Source organism: Salmo salar, chromosome 19, assembly GCF_965601325.2.
Source record: "Salmo salar chromosome 19, fSalSal1, whole genome shotgun sequence".
NCBI classification, from domain to species: domain Eukaryota; kingdom Metazoa; phylum Chordata; class Actinopteri; order Salmoniformes; family Salmonidae; genus Salmo; species Salmo salar.
This window is the reverse complement of record NC_138309.1, coordinates 15,997,605-16,016,541: the sequence shown is the minus strand read 5'-3', so window position 1 is coordinate 16,016,541 and position 18,937 is coordinate 15,997,605. Positions and strand designations below refer to the sequence as shown.

Sequence of the window (18,937 nt, the reverse complement as noted above, 5' to 3'; positions counted from 1 at the left end):
TACTCTCCTGTGTAACCAACCACCTTCACAGACAGAAAGTTTAGTGAGTTGAAACATTGACATTCTATCTGATTAAAGTTTGAGGAGACTCCTTTTCCCCTCCAACCAACCACAGACAAACAACTCAGTGAGGACTGAGCGCCCATCCAGACAGTTGTTTTAATGGTTGTATCGTAATACATATTACTAATCAGAAAGATAAATAAAGACAGGAATCTGATCATCTGATTAGATTTGTCCATTTAATGGCAACATGATTTGAGTAAACAGTACACAGGTGAAGTGTGTCCAGGGAATACAATAGAAGAACGTGTCCTGATCTAATAGCCTCTGTCTGAAATGGTACCCTATTCTCTATATAGTGCACTACTTTTGACAAGGGCCCATAGGGTTCGGATCAAAAGCGGTGCACTATATAGGGAATAGGGTGCCATTTCAGACGCAGACATAGTCACACACATATCAGTAAGTATAGGACTGGTACTGCATGTCCCATTAACTTAGACTATGGTTCTAATACGAAGCGGTAGGTTATCCAACCTGTGCTCTTTCTTTCAACATTTTTGTACATTTATAGGGGCGAAAAATAAGAACAATTTCATAATCACTACAATATTTACACAATAATTCAGTGGTGCTATCCACATTCTTGTTAAACTTTCTTTAGGATACATACATATACATTTACATAGTAGCCATACTCGTAGTTCTGCATAGTGCTTTCTTCCAGTAGCATTCCAATATTGTAACTTCACACTGTTGTGTTGAGCTAATGGGGCTCAGCATTGTTTCACGTCAGGTAGCGTCACTCCTACACAGCACTCGATGATTCATCTAGTGTAAAACAAGGTGGGCTAAGTGGACTTAACCACTAAACAGTCTAGGTTTGACCTTCAGAAAAAGTATACATACTGTACACTTAGAAAAAAAGGCTTCCAAAAGGGTTTGTTAGCTGTCCCCGTAGGAGAACCCTTTGTGGTTCCAGGTAGAATCCTTTTTGGTTCCAACTAGAACCATATTTGGTTCCAACTAGAACCTGTTCTACATGGAACCCAAAAGGGTTTTACCTTGAACCAAAAAGGGTTCTCCAAAGGGTTCTCCTATTGGGACAGTCGAATAACTCTTTTAGGTTCTAGATAGCACCTTTTTTTCAAAAAATGTATAGAAACCATGTCTACCTTTTGTAAACCAAAAAGCTGTTTCTGCTATAACCATAAGAAAGCAGCTCTGCCATAAAGGAACTATCCCTTCAAATATGATGTTGAAGGTATTTTTCTATAAGGCCTTAAAGTCTACTTAATTAATAAGGGAAAGGTATGACTATTTATAGAGCTAGTAGGGACTTCACCATATACACAGTCCATTCCTGACCATGAACTGAAACCAGATTTAAGATGATGTCATCGTCCCCCCTCTCCCTACAACCCTACAACAACACAACCAACCTTTCTCCAACATGTAAGCATCCGAGTTGCTTGGCAACCCTCAGAAAGTATTGTATTGCCTTAGGTTTTAACACGTCACGCCACAGCAAGGACAATTATGGTCTGTTTATGTGGGTTATTGCAAACAATCATCTGGTTCTGTGTTCATAAAAACTCTCATCACACGATTAGGCTTCATTTATATAGCTACACAACAAAAGATGTACACTAGTTTACTGCTTTGGTGGTAGAATAATGAAGGCCAGCACTTCTGTTTGACTTACAATTTATGTTTTGACATTTTTCTTCTGTAACTCTTCTTCAATTCTTCTTTAATTTTCTTTACACACAGGCAGTTTTGGATCCAGTAGCAGGATTGGAAAAAACTAAATTACTCTGTTGTTGAGAATAACCCACCCTCAACAGCCTTCCTCCAAGAGGGGAGGGGGGGGGGGGGGGGGGGGGGCTGCGATATTAGATGACTGAGGGTTGAAAGTTGAGGCTAGATCATATAGATGGAGAGGGTGTTCTGTAAGTATGTGACTGAGGGTTGAGGTTGTAGGGAGGACTGAGAGTTGAGGCTAGGTCCTATAGCCTCAACTCTCAAATATAGTATTCGTCACTATAGTAACTTTAGTAACAAGCTCCTATAGCCTCAACTATCAAATATAGTACTAGTCACTATAGTAACTAGGGCCTATAGTTAATATAGTTACTATAGGACAGATCATGGAGATGGTGTTCCGTATGATTGAGAGGTGAGCCTGTAGGTTGACTGAGAGGTGAGCCTGTAGGTTGACTGAGAGGTGAGGCTGTAGGTTGACTGAGGGTTGAGGCTAGGTCTGTTAGCTAATCTGCGTAGATGATGAATCCAGAGAAGGTGCTGTACTTGTTGTTGTTGCCCCCGTGGGCCTTGCCCCCGTCCAGTTTGATGTAGACCTCGTCTCCAGGCTCCAGATGCAGCACGGCACTGTTACTGGCATAATCATAGTTCTGGTCAGCGTCCTGGGCTATGGCACTGGCTCGAACCTAGAGGGATGGAGACATATTTACATAGTTAGTTCATGTGTATAATTAGTTAACACTGGCTCCAACCTACAAGGGAATGGAGTAATGGGTACAGTAGCACTGTCTTGAACCTAGAGGGGAATGTATGGAGACACAGTTTGTTATCATGAACACATGGCATTGGCTCAAACCTACAAGGTAATGGAGACAGGTGTATATAGTTAACTGCCATCAACTCACTGTGGCACTGGCTCAAGCCTAGAGGAGAATAGCCATGTAGATATGCAATATGCCTTTCTTAATTTCCCTTGAGTGGATAATTAAAGTCGTATTGAATGGAATAGAATCAGCACCTTAACCTAAGGTTTCTCATTGGAGTCCCATAACAGGTCCCCCCCCGAAGGTTACTCTAACAAGTTTGCTTACATTTTAACAAGAACATTATCTTTAGTTTCATAAATGTTTAATGCAAATTATATTAAAGACTCCTTTTATGTCACTATGCAACTTCATTGAATTGCCTTCTGGGGAGTTTTTATACAACATGTGTACATAATCTAATGTTTATGACTCCAAATTGCTGTACTGTAGTAGACTGCTCACTCTTCTAAAAACAACATATTAGAGTCATAGGGTAGGCCTTGGTCTTGCTTCCGATGTAGATTATAAAGAAGAGGCGATAACTGTTTCAGACCCATGGACAGCTCCAATACACAATAGGCCTACCCGGACACCCGGACACCCGGACACCCGAACACCCGAACACCCGGACACCAGAGACTTGTCAGGAAGATTTCAAAATCAGGAAGAGGCTTGAATTCTGCATTCTGACCCTAACTATTGCTAAAATAACTATTTAAGCCAGATAACAAAATACCACAATGAATTAAAACAACTAATAAAAACATTATATCAACATCACATAGAGAAAGGGATGGTAAACTTCCATATGAAGGATAGGCCTAAGCTCAATTAGGCTACACCTATCCAGACCTCTCATCAACCAGAAATTGTTCAGCAATATCGCCCTAATTAGCCTACTAATCATCAGTCTTCATTGATTGATGAACATGAATATCATTACGATCTAGAAAGTGAAACATAGCAGAGAATTGTGGGCTGTTGTTTATTCAAATGAGTCTCCTCGGACACCTTCTGTAAGGTGTAACATGAGACTGTAAATTAGGGAATTTGGTATAAATCCACTGTTTGCATAACACTATTTTGATGTTCTGTGTGTGGAGATTCAAATGGAAAACGACCTTTAAATGCCATTAAAGGCATGCACAGCAAGCTCTGTTAATTCACTATAATAAAATTAGGAGTAACATCTGAATTATTTAAGACGACTTTATTTAAAAAATTATACTGTAAACGCTCGTGCCTAAAAGCATATTTTAGTCTAATCAAAATTATTTTAATTATCTGAGTGAGTGAATAAATAAAGTATTTATTTTATTATTTGTAATTGTTTATTTCTGCTTTAGCTCACGCTTGACCTCTACTAGTCCTCAGATCAGCATGCTGTTTTCAAACACTGGATGTGACAATAAAAACAAAACCAGAGCCTCTTGGCAGAGTCTTAGTTCTTTTTTTTTTTACACACCAAAAGTACCGTTTTTGCTTCAGATGAACCTGTCTGTCTGTGCTGTGAACTGATTGGCCCGTACTGTAGCTGTGTTGTGCAGAATGAGCTCCGGGCTTCAGCCTAAGTGGCTGCCTGGTCGCCCGGTACACCGAGCGCAGTAGCCGTTGACAGGGGGATGCGCATGGCGAAGCGAGCTCTGTGAGTCGAGGAGACTAACAGTGGCTTGGTGACACGGGATGTCCCGAGGGAATAGGGATTAGATGTGCTCTCTGACAGCAGCTAGTATTATGAGCAGATTCTGTAAATTCTGATCGTTGAAGCACTGTTGAAAAAGGAGATAAAATATGATTTGTAGCCATGTACAGTGTGAGTAACAAGATATTGCTAAATCTACATATTCTAATCATATTATGATTAAGGATTTTATAATAATAATAATAATGTTTTTTGTAAAAAAAATATGACAGGCCTATTTTTGTCTTTTTTTTTTAACTTGTAATGAAAATAATAAACAATTGTTATGATGATCTATCAGATTTAGCATAATGTAATCAAGTCACAAATACAGGAAAGGGTATAATACATTTTATTATTTGGCCTTTAAAAAAACCTTTTATAATTGGTGTGAAAAGTAAAATAGAGATTTGTTTCGTTTCGTTAAACTCAATCATTCAGTCGTAGGAAAAATTGAATGTCAACCCAATGTCAATTCATTAACCCAATTAGTGTTGAAAATGTATTATGATAACAACGGACAATCTTTGCCTCAGGTACATTGTCCTAATAGCGCTGTCCCGCTATTTTATTTCTTCCGTTTGCATCAATTACACGCAACACCGGGCATCTTCAATCAAGCATCCATACGCCTCCTGTCAGCGCGCACACGGGCATGACTGAGGAAGTTCAACGCAATGTTTGAGTGGGTAAAAGTGTCACTTTCGTTTAATTGTCGCCTGGCTTTAGCCTATAGGCTACTATATATGCTGGAGTGATTATTTAAATAGAAACATTCATACATGCGTAAAACTGACTTCAGCTACACTCGTGAAATAAGCTAATAGCATTATATGTATCATGTTGAGTAATGTCTGCTTTAATGGTTTATGCATTTGGTCACTTTTCGGTCCCTACTTATTTTCCCATGAAACAAAAAAGAGATCACTCGAACGCCAGTTCAGTGACAAGTGACAAACGTTGAAACATTATATTTGCCAATAAACACACAAAGGCTACAACAATATATGCCTCAGTGTGTGCGTAATTCTTTGTGCACCGGTCCATACCTGATTGTTTTTGCAGAGATCTGCCCACATGCTGGTTCCGTCCCCTCCACGCATCAGGACGTGATAAGTGAAGAAGTATATCCCAGGTATGGAGCAGGTAAACTTCCCTGTTGTGGGGTCGTAATGGTTCCCCAGATTAGTGACCACGTCGTCGAATTTCAGCACCTCGTAGCCCTCGTGCTGTTTTTTAAGGCCTGCGTAAAACGCGATTTTGGGAACGGTGCTGTACGTAGCCGCGCTGATAGCCCCCGCCGCGGCATTGGGTCCCGGTGGCCCCGGTAGTCCAGGCCGCCCCGGTTCCCCCTTCTCCCCGGGTGGCCCCATCGGACCGGGCGGGCCCTGATCACCTGGGATGCCTCTGGGTCCAGCCTTCCCTGGGCGGCCCGGTTCTCCTTTCGGACCTGTTATAAAAGTTGGTAAAGACTGCATGAGGCTGTTGTCCGCTCGCACCGTGTCTGCCGTAGCGGTCGGTGACTTGGTTCCATATGGATCACATACCATCCTGCAGGTTCCCAGCATCTCATAGTGCGCTGAAGTTCCAGCGGAGTTAACCAGAACTGGGATCAGAATCACCAGCACTAACACCATGACGACTCCAAGCACTCCAGCCGCTATTAGCCGCTTCCTGCCGACCAGTCTCGTCAGCGCAGGGCGATCCTCTTGTCTGCTTTTGGGTGAAATCTTGGTGGTTGATGAGGTACGCTTTTAAAAAGAAAAAAATATACAGCCAATATTGGTTTGATGGTAAGTTAATGGTAATGAACTTTTTTTGGGCCAAGCCCCCTGCGCGTCTGTTTTTTTTCTTCTTTCCGCTCTTTACTTTTTGTGCTGATGTTTGCTTATTTAAGTCTCACCGAATCGTAAAGTTCAGCCCTTTTCCTGGCTGCTCGCGCTTTAAGTCGTCAGTGCTTAAAAAAACCCACTGTCTTCAGCATCTCTGTGAGGTGGCGGCTGTACTTTAAAGCCCTGCTGTAAAGCAGCCACGTGTGGACGCGTAGCACAAAAAAAAACACTTCGGTGGGAGAACGCACTCCTTCCTCTCCTATATTCTCCAACGCTCCACAGATTATATCCAAAGCCAACTGGTCTAAAGGTCTACCACTGTGTACACAGTCCAGAGTTGGTTAAAGAATAGCAGCATATCAGGTGTAAGCACGACTCTATAAACCGCTGGTAATGTCATTAAGCCCTGTGTGGAGAGCGGAGTGCCTCTGATCAGAGCGCGTAGCTTTACAGAGTTGTATGCGCAGTACTCTGCACTGCACAGAGAGAAGAAAAAACAGAGAGGGAGGGCAAGATAGTGCACCGTCTTATAAAAGATGGAAATCTAGCGCAAAGTAACACCACCCATTCCGTTGTCTTGATATCTCGCTCGGTCCAAAACTCAGACTTGGCACCACTAGGACCAGAGGAGAGGCTTGGAGGGGTGCAATCAGGCCTTGGACAAAGATGGCATTAATCACTGCTTTAGAGGATATACATGAGAAATGTTTCAAGCTTAGACACATTGGATTGTTTTATTTTAGCGTTTACTCAGGGCTCTGTGGCAACATCTCTATATGTTTCTTTAGACTAATATCAATACATGATTAATACATGGTTACATTCCTGTAACTCAAACTTAGGACATCAGGAGCCACGAGAAGGTAATCGCTGGTCGCGGACTCTTATGTCCTTTAAATCAAACCATGGTTCCGGGTTATTATACCGCCCAAAAAAAATCCAATATTATTGAGACCACTTAGTTGATACATTATACAAGTCCCTGACAATGAGCTACGAAGGTAACAGGGCGATCATTATAATGACACTTCTGTCAATATCATAACAGCAGAAGATAAATTATAGCACATTGCTGTGGTAAGCACAAACTATATCTTAATGTAGCTTATTGCTGCTTGGCCCTGGTATCCAAGGTAAATATGAGGTATACATTTGAACAGTTTAGGTGATATTCTTTACGCTCCTTTCACACGTTCAACAGGTTGTTACCACAAACACGATTGCTGTGTTGCACTTGGATGTGGGCAAAGCCCTGCACTGCAGGTCATAAGGATAACGATTTGCTAGATGCATAAAAGCAGCACGTCCTGTCTGAAGAGCTTTGACGTAGCGCTGGGACCAAAAAGGTGGCTGTGACAATATTTCACTGTTTAAGGCCACCCAAGACCAATTTTGCGCACGCACACACACGTTCTCTGTGACTCATATTCTATAGATTGGCATGGTCTGGGTGGCATAGGTGCCTGTAGGCACCAATCGGCCATATGCCATCTCCCCCTCTTCACCCATTAAGGTGGCATAGAGCAGGTTCCCTAGCCAATCAGGTCTACCCTAACACACAGTGGACCCTATAAATCACCCAGTGAAAATCAATGGCCTTGGTTAGCTGGGGACCTATTGTGTCCTTGAGGCCGTGAGATGAATTGAGAAGAAGGAACGAAGGAATAACATCTGTTTAAAGGAAGGAGTAGCAGAAAGGAAATAAAAACAAGCATAAAAAACAAAACGTTGAGGTAATGACTTTTACCAAAATCAAAGAGGGGGCCAGAATGAAATCTATTCCAATGCAGCATTGTGAAGTTTTAACTTAAAACAACAATAGTTGGAAAAGGTCATAGATTCATTGCTGTCGTTGACTGATCTACCATTCGCATAATGATGCATTTCCCTTGACGAGCTCCATTTCTCAGGCCAGTCCTCCCATTCTAATGGAGGCTGACAACACAATTGAACTGCTGTAGAGAATGGGTCAGGTTGCCATTATTCTAGATCCACAAATAGATGGATTGGTTCTAAACTCTCAGACAGTAATGAATTGCCAATACCCTTTGCAAAGTTTAAAAACCACACCCCGTTTTGGACTTGTAATTGTTCAGATTTTTTGAGGGATCAGATGAAACCCTCTGGCCAGACTGAAGGAGTAGGAGGAAGGAAGAGCATAACGGCCAGAGAGTATTGTAGAGTGAAGAGAAGGAGGAAGAGCATAGAGGGCAGAGGGCATTGTGGTACGTTGGAAAGCGTGACGAATCCATCTGCACTGTTGGTTGAGGGACAAGCGTCGTGTAGAAGTGATGCCACCAGTTAGAAGACAATGGGGCAGAGAGAGTAGATTGGAGAGGGAGACAGGCTGTGGATGAACACAGGGGACAGAGTGATGAGATGTTTGGATAAGGAGAAGAGGATGATTTACTGGTGTTAATGAGGAACGGGGAGAAGGTAGCGTAGACAGTGTTAGGAGACAGGTCTGAGAGATAGAGAGAGGAGCACTGAGGAGGAATAGGTAAGGGGTATGCTGGCTCGATGGGGCGAGGTGAGTGGTGTGTGTGTGTGAGAGCAGGGGGGTGTGTGGATGCGTGTCAGGTCTCCAGCTCCATCTTCTGAGTTGTTGCGTCGGCTCTAAGAGATGGACAGATGTGCCCGCTGTGCTTGTGAGCGTGGTGTGTGAACGAGCAGGACAGGCAGCCCCATGGTGGCCAACTGACACACACACACCGATTCACACCCGCATGCACACACACACACCATCCTAAGAGTCATCAGCTGGTTACCAGGAGACACTGCTGAAAGGTCAGTTCTAAGGAGATCTCATCACCTCCCTCCACCATGACAACAGGGGAGGTGTGTGTGTGTGTGTGTGTAGGACAGGTGTGTGAGGCGTGACAGGGCCGTCTTAGGGTGTGTGATCTCCCTGACTGACTTGCTGTGTGTCCACAAGTTCAGTGTTTAACTCTCCTAGAAACCCCACCCATATGGGTTATCAAAGTTATACAGCAGATTTGGACCAAAATCTAATCTCAAACCAAATGGATTGCTTTATTTAAAATATTGAAAACAGAACACATGTAACGTACAGTATATTGTGGCATCTGGCGCATGGCTTGATAAAAGCATAATAAAAAGGAGTACACGCTTTTCATTGACATTATTAAGCTGAAATGTTAAGGACAGTTGTCAGGAAGCGTGTTACCGAGGCACGTTTAAAAATAACACTTTCAGCAAAAGACTCAGGCTATCAATGGCTATTCTATGGCTTGTCCCAGATAGTTGCGGACGCATTTCAAAGTCACTTGACAAAATGGAACAATCAAAATACTCCAGGTCATTGAAAAGACTTGGACAATGGTTTTACAAAGTGGATTATGACCGAGCACCGTACCAGACTATAGTGGATTGCAACTTTAGGACGCCATATTGTTTCAGTGTTATGTCCCATATGACTGATATCTAAGGTACATGGCCACCCCATTGTTGAGAGCTACTTGTTATCCTTTATAAAAATGAGCTCTGGGGGCATTTTGGCCACTGCTGGCTCCCATAGCTCGTAGACAGCAAACATGTACAATTGACCACAAGAGACAGTGAGGATACATATCCCTGTGTTACAAAACAAGAATGTAAGAAGAGAAAATGCAGGAAAAGGTAACAGTCAGTGACTTTATACCCCTCTACTCCCCTCGAGGGCAGGATACAACAGATGCAGTTAAGACCCTTTAAAGCCGTCTGAAATCCCTCCATCCACTCGGGCTGCAGCGGCTGCCTTTACACAACCTGTCTCACTACAGTGGAGACAAGGAGTCACCAGGGAGTGTTGGAGGGGGTCGGATATGACCATCTCCAAATGGCCTACTCCTCTCTCCTCCTCCTCCCTCATCCCCGCTCTCCAAATGGCCTACTCCTCTCTCCTCCTCCTCCCTCATCCCCGCTCTCCAAATGGCCTACTCCTCTCTCCTCACCCTCCCCCATCCCCGCTCTCCAAATGGCCTACTCCTCTCCTCACCCTCCCTCCCTCATCCCCGCTCTCCAAAATGGCCTGCTCCCCCCCCCCTCTCCTCCCTCACCCGGCGTCCCTCGTCTCACTCGCTCTCTGGTAAGCTGGATCAAATCAAACGCGGGGTGAAGCTAATGCCATCTCTCTGGTGGTTACTCTACAAGGCGTTTTGTGTCGGCAGATACCTACACAAATTAGCATTGTTTCACACTAGTCTCCCCCACCAGGACAGGCTAATTCAGTTACTGTGGGACCACAGGGGCCAGAGCCCGTTAACCTGTGTAACGACTTCACCACTACAGATATGGCTTGGGAAATGATTTATCTTCCAAATTAAGTTAAGAAACAAATTGCTAATGGTTTAAAATCATACTGTCTGAGAAAAGTTAATAAAAGACGCTTTATGAATTGGTTTGAAGAGGATGGGTTGACTGAATCAGTCCTTTAGTCTGCTTAAAAGGGTGCTGTAATAAAATCGGCCTCTGTGGCAGTTGAATAAAGATGCATGGTGGACTACCATTCTAACACTAGTGTGACATCCTGAACATAGAGCAGTATAAAATGTAGTTCTGTGTTCCTCTGATAAATACATAAAAAAAAGGGGCAAACAAGCGGTCAGCTCCTCCTCCTCTTCATCCTTCTCATCCTCCTCTCCCTCATTTGTTTTTGGCGGCCAGGGGCTTGCGGCTGATCTTTTTGGTTTTGTCGTTGTTCTTCTTCGGAGGCTCGGGGTCGGCCTGCATGTGTCGGCCGTACAGACTGTGGTAGAAGAAGAAACAACAGGGATTTGTGTTACATACTCTACGCATGCATTCATGCACAGCTACACTGAATCTCAGCTCAACATCTCTTGTCCTGACTATTCTCCTCATGTATCATCAAACATGTACAGTATTTAATTCAACCTCTTATTAGTCTAACAATTAATTAAACATCATTACAGCATTTATGCCCATTTTTAATAAACAGGGCTAAATAAATAGGACATAATCAAAAGACGGATGAAAGAGAGAGAGATGGGGAAACACTATCTCTGTGAGGCTAAACAGCCCCAGTTGGGGATTATCCTGCAGAAGAACAGGGAATACACAGAGACAATTATCTTTAGAACTGGGCCGCTCTGGCTAGGGGGAAAAAAAGAGAGGGAAGGGAAGAGGGAGGAACAGTCCTTTCCAGTCCACTGCTCTTTCACTCTGTAAGGGAGAGCCACCCATGGGGCTGAGCAAAGTGACAGAGGGCGAGAGAGAGAGAGAGGAGGGAAAGAGTGCAGAAGATGGAGAAAGAGAGGGATACATAGAGAGGGGTAGTGGGGGCATGAGAAGAACAAGAAGGAACCGAGGCCATCGATGAAAAGATAGAGGTTGTAAACAACTGTCTGGAAAGAGGTAAAGAGGAGAGGAGGAAAAAGGAGGAACGGTAAAGAGCAGGTTGATGGACAGGAGACAGCTGAGTGCATGTTACTGCCTGGCCACTTGTTGAGGGTAAATGAAGAGTGCCATTTCAGAAATAGTTATAATTGCAGATTAGGCAAATGTCAAGAGTCTGATTAGCTTTATGGAAGAAGTTCAATTCTAATACAGAAATTTGAGATATAGCCATGCAGAGCTTCTCACACGCACACACACACACACACAAAGGTGTTGACTGACTCTCACGCTGCATAAATCAAACACATTTTTTCATTAATTATGTAGATAGTTAATATTTCACTTTTGACAGAGCGATATTTTTACTGTCTATCAGCATAAACAAAATTCTGTTGCGGCTTCTTGCTCTAACTAACCCCTACTGTGAGGGTTAACACTGCAACCATCTGGATGACCCCCACCCGCCCACCCCACCCCTTCAAATAGAACACCAAGATGTTGGTTTAAGTGTGGCCAAACTCAACTTTGGATAGTGCACTTTTATTTTTAATGACGGTTTGTCAACATGTCATTCCTTTGAATTTCCTTCCCACTACTTTCCATAAAGTAGCTACAAATCAAAAATGGAGTCTAGATTCTGTCATCCCCTGTCTGTCACTGTGTGATGGAAGAACCTGGAATCTTCTAGCTCTACAGGCACATCTCTCTGTGTTTGGCCCAGTGTCAGGTCCCCCTCCTGGGGCTTGGGAGCGGTTGTCCCCCCCCCCCCTCTTCCAGAGCTGCTGCCCAGCCAGGCGTGGTGCTATGGCCCAGGAGAAGGGGGTTGGCTGGGGGCTAGGAGCCACTCCACTGGCCCCTGGGGGCCCCCAGTGTCTGGAAGAACCAGGGTCCTAAGAGATATAGTTCTCTTTCTACTTGGACATCAAAACCATTTCACTACCATGACCAAGAGCAGGGACAGACTGCGGCATAAAGCCACAGCATTACCGTTGGAATGCATTCACATGGCCTATGCTGTTTTACCAGTATATTACTCAACTAATAGAGAAATCAGGTAAGAATGAAAGCGAGAGAGAGACACAAGAGGAAAATAGGCGTGTTTTTGAGTATATAAGAGAGCAGAGATCTAGCGGAACAGAGAAGGGGGGGGTGGGGGGGAGACTGATGGAGGGAGCTGCTTAAAAGAGCTGGTTTACTCATTTTGTCAATAACATGCAGTGGGGCGCAGCACTCAGTAGTGTCATAACAAGCCACTGTGTTTCTGCATAATTGTAGCTCTCGCCCCGCTGATGGATGATTTAGAGGAAGGGGATGCAGAGAGGAAGAGAAAACAATCCATTGTGTCATAAAGAAAAAAATCAATCTGAGGAGAATAATACCCCCAAATGAATGATGGAGTGTTTTGGATCAAGGGAGTCACTAAAGAGGAGGGATAGGAACTGTATGAACAATTGCTAGGGTGTATGATAAAGATGTGTTTGGAAATGTAGTACACTAATTATAGTGAACAAAAATATAAAGTGTTGGTCCCATGTTTCATGAGCTGAAATAAAAAGATCCCAGTAACTTTCCATACGCATAAAGTGTTGGTCCCATGTTTCATGAGCTGAAATAAAAAGATCCCAGTAACTTTCCACACGCACAAAAAGCTTATGTCTCTCCAACTTGGTGCACATGTGTGCTTACGTCCCTCTTAGTGAGAATTTCTCCTTCGCCACGATAATCCATCCACCTGACAGATGTGGCATATAAAGAAGCTGGGGGAAAAAAAGCATGATCATTACACAGGTGCACCTTGTGCTGGGGACAAAAGGCCACTCTAAAATGTACAGTTGTCACAACACAATGACACAAATGTCTCAAATTTTGTTTGGAGGGAGCATGCAATTGGCATGCTGACTGCAGGAATGTGCACCAGAGCTGTTGCCAGATAATTTAATGTTAATTTCTCTACCATAAGCAAATGTAATTTTAGAGAATTTGGCAGTACGTCCAAACGGCCTTACAACCGCAGACAATTTGTAACCACGCCAGCCCAGAACCTCCACATCCGGTTTCTTCACCTGCAGGATCGTATGAGCCCAGCCACACGGACAGATGATGAAACTGTGGAGTATTTGTCTGTAATAAAGCCCTTTTGTGGGGAAAAGCCAATTATGATTGGCTGGGCCTGGCTCCCCAGTGGTTGGGCCAATGCCAGGCCCACCCATGGCAGCACCCCTGCCCAATCATGTGAAACCATAGATTAGGGCCTAATGAATGTATTTAAAATTGACACATTTCCTTATATGAACTGTAACTCAGTAAAATCCTTGAAATTGTTGCGTTTATATTTTTGTTCAGTATATTTTGAAACCCAAAGATGACCTCATATTCAAGTTAACACACATACAGTAACACCAGTAACATTTCATTTGAAAGCATACTAATGCCTACATTGGGTTGTTATAAACATGACTTAAAGCTTGACATAATATATCATGAATGTTGACAACAACATACCGTCTCATTGGCGGTCTCGGCACTACATCTAGTATGAAGCATAACAGGTTGAAACCTCGCAAGGTTTGCAAGACCACATCAGGTCTTACACATGTCATTGGAAACGTTGCAAGTTTTCACTTTTTTTTTTAGTTTTCAGTCTAGAATGTCCTCGTATAGGCTCTCTGTTACCAGGATGACTGTTATGGTGTGGAGGTCATACAGTGTAACATAGTTCATGTAGCCTGGCTGTGTGTGATGATGTTGTTGGGAGTCATCTGAAGGAGTGGTAGAGTTGGTTTATTCCCCACCGAGACATGCAGATAGAGGCTGATCAGACCAGGGCTTGTCAGAAGGATCAGTGTTGACAGAAACACGTACACAGACACACAACACTGTTTCAGGAGTTAATTGGTCTTGTTTTACATTGGTCTGATGAGGTGGAGAGAGGTGAGAGGTGGAGGGGAGGAAAGGGGAGAGGAAGCTGCGGTGGGATCAACAAAGCATTCCTCCTCCCCCAGCCCTCCCGCTCTCCCACCCTCCTTTCAACCCCCCCTTTTCCCTCCATCCATCCATCAATCCCCAGCCCCCTCCCTCCCGCTCTCTTTTTCTGACAGTCTCAGAGGAATGACATGGCAGAGGAACATGAGTGGAATACTGAGGAACCATGGGGAAGATGTGGGGGCGGGGGTAGACACGGGGGAGAAAAGAGGGAGACACAGCAAAGATATGCTCTATCATGCCACCTGAACAGCATGCTATTGTTTCTCTGCTCTGGGCTAGAGAGCCGCTTTCCCGAGGGCATCCCGCGGGCCCTGACAGAGAGCATTGCGGCACAGTCTACATTTTTCATGCTGCGCAGCGGGAGTGGGCGGTCAGACAGACAACTTTGGGATGAAAATATTTCTTCGCGCCACAGATTATTTAGAACGGTTGTCTTTCTGTTTGGTATGTGTTAACTATTGTATTAAAGCACCTCTTGTCGTACTACTCACACACTCTCATAGGATAATTCTGCTTCAAGTTCAGTAAACGACCTCTCCTCTCGTGTTGGGCGTGCGAGATCAAACGCAGCTATGCGTGGTCTCACTTAAATAGCCTGTAGCCTGTCTTTCCATGGAAATGAACTTCTAAATATAATAGGCTGGGTTAGGCTCCGACATTGACTGGAAATCAATATTGATAACACATTTATTTATGTCTGCCGGCTCCTATCAAAGTTATGCAAGGTGATTTCGAAAAAGGTTGTCTTTTGCTTTGTAGGCTATCCGTTATCTAGTGTGTTAAAATCCCCCGTCGCAATATTCACCAAATCAAATAACCTAATTTTTGCTGATTTACGTTCAGCAGCCTACATTTATTATATTTTGTTGGGCGTGCGAGATCAAGTAGGCCTATATGTGTGGTCACAATTAAATAGCCGGTAGACTAGGTTATATGGGCTTTGACGCACTGCGCAGTTGTCCTTAACTTCCTAAATATGAGAGGCTCATTTAGACTCCAGAATCCGACTGGAAATAAATACTGATAACACATGTATTTTACTCTGCTTGCAAATCATCCTGCTCTGTAGAATCATCCAGTTATGCAAAACGTAGCTCAAGTCAAATAAGTATCCACTCTCCTTTATAACTGTATTCTCTTTCAAACTAGGTCTACCCTATTGGCTGACGTAGCCCAATAAATGCCGATATAATGGGCCATGTGAGAGGCCTCCCAAGTGGTGCAGTGGTCTAAGGCACTGCACCGTGCATTGTGCCCTGCCCGCCACAGGAGTCGCTAGAGCGCAATGGGACAAGAACATCCCTGCCGGCAAAACCCTCCCCTAACCCAGACGATGCTGAGCCAATTGTGTGCCGCCCCATGGGTCTCCCGGTCGCGGCCGGCTGCAACAGAGCCTGGACTCGAACCAGGTCGCCAGGTGCACAGTGTTTCCTCCGACACATTGGTGCGGCTGGCTTCCGGGGTTAAGCGGGCGTTGTGTCAAGAATTTCCCAAGTCCGTACGTGAGTTGCAGCGATGGGACCAGACTAACTACCAATTGGGGAGAATTGGCAAAATTGCTGGGACCGTGGCTGCAAAACGAACTGCGTCACATACACCTAAATTCAAAAAAAGTCTGCTAAGAACAGCCGTTTAACCTGTAGGTCTAATCCCTTAGATCACAAAATCTACTGAGCTAAAATATGGAATTGCTTTAAGATAGTCAAAAAATGTATCATTCAGCCATTTGATTTTGAATTTTAGGACACCTGCAGAATTAGGCCTAAACTGCTATTGCCCAGTCAAAAAATAACTCAGAGGAACAAGGTTTTGAAGTGTCTGTATAGGCATCTATGAGATATGAGAAAACTTCGATCCAATGTTTAGACCCAGGTTTTGGTCACGTTATTTATTTTTGGCACATTTGACCCCTTTTGCTATTTTGACAGTCGGTATGGAGTTACCTTCAGATGACTGCTGTAAAGCTTGTGGATGTCGTAGAGCCAAACAACTGACACTGTAGTGTTTGTGGGAGTCATATTAGTTTGTAGCTCACACAGTTTTGGTTTTACAGACTATTTAATTACGATTTTCTTGTTTGGAACCTCGTGTGTAGAAAAATGCCATTTATGGCTTATGCACAAACTTTATAACGGCGTAGAGACGGGATTGAGCTGCAGCCACTACAATAAACTAAGTCTCTAGGATAAATACACGGCAAGCTATTCAACATTCATAATGAAGTGACCATGTGGCGCACGGAAGTGTCAATCGACTTTGGTTAGCCATGTTGGCAAAAATGTATGCCCAAGTCAAGAAAGCTTATCTGCAGTTTTATTCTGCTATTTTCTACTGTAGATATGTCATTTAAAATTAGTTGATTCTGTTGCTAGCGATATTCATAAAAATATTGGGGGCAAAAACTAGACGTTCCATCCCATGGGAAAGTCTACACCGAGACGTCCCATTCCCCTCTTCCTCCTCCTCCTCCTCCTCCGTGTGCTCTGTCCTCCCTCTCTCTCCCCCCTCTCTTCCTCACTCTGTCACAGTCTGTTGTTCACTGGAGAGGCCAGAGCCCAAGGGGAAGATGGGATATCCACAGAACTGCCCCCCCCCTTGCCACAAACACACATACATACAGCGCAAATCATTGCGGTGCCGACTAGAGTCTTGTTACTACTGTACATGGGCAGCGGCAGCAGTTCTGTCTCTGCATAAACACAAAGATTTCCCATAGCATTGCAGTGAGTGGAGAGGGGACTGGATAGGACCCTTGTGAACACTTAGGGCCATTAAAAGGGGGAAAGCAGCCCGGAGAACTTAATGGGTCCTGGTGTGGTCTTAGAGACTCTTTATAAGGATTTTTCTATTTTCCATTTTACACGGCTTAAATAATCAAGGCACTTGCCAGTGTCTGTGTCCATAGGTTCTCTCTCTCTTGATAATTGTGCACCACCATGGATCATTGATCTGATATCAGGTGTCCTGTATTAGAGCTGGGGGATATGGACAAAAATCGCAATAAATTGCCTTGCGATAACAATAAATACAAGATAAGTTTATAGCAATGTGCACCAAAGTATTTATATTTTTTATTATCCTTTAAACTACTACTACCAGTTTGATGGTTATTGCCATCAATTGTCCCATTAACAAATCACACATATTAGCAAACTTAATCCATTATAAATTTCGCTAGTATAGGCTGCTTATTGTAATGAACAATATCTGCAAAATGCCTATGATAAGTGATCGGTATGGTCAGTGTCGAAGATTTTCAGTTTATCGTCCCAGCTCTATCCTTTATCATCCTGTTCCATTTTAGATGTTTTTTTGTTTAATCATTTTTGGGGGGTCCTTTTTACCCCCTTTTCTCATCAATTTCGTGATAGCTAATTGGTAGTTACAGTCTTGTCCCATCGCTGTATGGACGTGGGAGAGGCGAAGGTCGAGAGCCATGCGTCTTCCGAAACACGTCCCTGACAAGCCGCACTGCTTCTTGACGCACTGATCGCTTAACCCGGAAGCCAACCGCGCCAATGTGTCGGAGGAAACACCGTACAACTGGCGACCGCGTCAGCGTGCATTGTGCCCGGCCCACCACAAGGAGTCGCTAGAGTGCGATGGGACAAGGACATCCCGGCCTGCCAAACCCTCCCCTGACGATGCTGGGCCAATTGTGCGCCGCCTCATGGGTTTCCCGGTCGCGGCCGGCTGGCAACACGGCCTCGGGATCAAACCCGAGTCTTTTGTGACGCCTCAAGCACAGCGATGCAGTGCCTTAGACCACTGCGCCACTCGGGAGGCCGTTCCATTTTCAGTTTAACAGTTATTTTATAGCATTACTATAGGTTTTACAGATGGAAATATACTTCTGAGTGAAATCAAGATCTACCATTTCTATCAATTGCTCTAGTTATAAGTTAATTCAAACTCATATGGCGCCTAGAAATACGTACAAACTATTACTTTTGTCATTTAGCAGAAACTCTCATCCAGAGTGACTTACAGTCAGTACATTCAACTAAGGTTAATAGGAGGGAAACAACCACATATTACAGTCATTGCAAATTTCCAAGTATACCTTTCTCTGTACTATGCATCGGAATCTGCATACCTCAGAGAAGAAAGTATCTATAGGTCAGGTCAAATGGGGTGAGAGATCACTGGAGTCCCATCACTTCTCATTAGCCGGGCCTCGAGGACAGCTCTATAACACGGGCCCCTGAGTGGCCAGGGGCCTCCTACAGGTTATCAATCAGACGCCTCATTAAAGGACAAACATACAGGGGCCTTGTCTCTCTACCTTTGCTCTCTCCCCCACACTTTCTCTTCCCCACTCTCTCTCTCTCTCCTTCTTTCTCTCAGTCCCCGTAATGAATGGGGACAAGGGGCCAATCGAGGGCCCCAAACAGCACGATTGAGGCCCCCGTGAGGAAGAAAAATCAGAGAAATCAATGATGTAACAATATCACAAAGTAGCCTCTGTACAACATGCATTATTAACGAAGTAGCCATCCACTTCTAAGGCA

The 18,937-nt window shown here is 44.0% G+C and overlaps 2 protein-coding genes across 3 annotated transcripts in view; both read right to left on the bottom strand.

The window, feature by feature from the left end:
* Nucleotides 1–223: 223 nt before the first annotated feature.
* On the bottom strand, nucleotides 224–6,567 carry c1ql3a (complement C1q like 3a). The gene is made up of 2 exons (XM_014157420.2): nucleotides 5,304–6,567; nucleotides 224–2,453 (listed from the first exon to the last, which is right to left on the bottom strand). The coding sequence occupies exons 1-2, from the start codon at nucleotides 5,889–5,891 to the stop codon at nucleotides 2,274–2,276; spliced, it is 768 nt and encodes a 255-aa protein (XP_014012895.1). The 5' UTR covers nucleotides 5,892–6,567; the 3' UTR covers nucleotides 224–2,273.
* Nucleotides 6,568–10,460: 3,893 nt separating this feature from the next.
* rsu1 (Ras suppressor protein 1) overlaps nucleotides 10,461–18,937 on the bottom strand; it is a 44,983-nt gene continuing 36,506 nt past the window's right edge. For both annotated transcript variants that reach the window (XM_014157417.3, XM_014157418.3), the window contains exon 9: nucleotides 10,461–10,833. In XM_014157417.3, coding sequence (XP_014012892.1) covers nucleotides 10,731–10,833 — 103 coding nt within the window. In that variant the 3' untranslated portion in view covers nucleotides 10,461–10,730. The remainder of the gene's footprint in view (nucleotides 10,834–18,937) is intronic.

Bases quoted from the DNA above. Each gene is read 5' to 3' on its own strand.
- c1ql3a (XM_014157420.2), bottom strand. From the start codon at position 5,891: ATGGTGTTAGTGCTGGTGATTCTGATCCCAGTTCTGGTTAACTCCGCT. The intron at 2,454-5,303 runs GTATGGACCGGT...CCATCCCTCTAG, and splicing joins ATCTCTGCAAAAACAATCAG to GTTCGAGCCAGTGCCATAGC.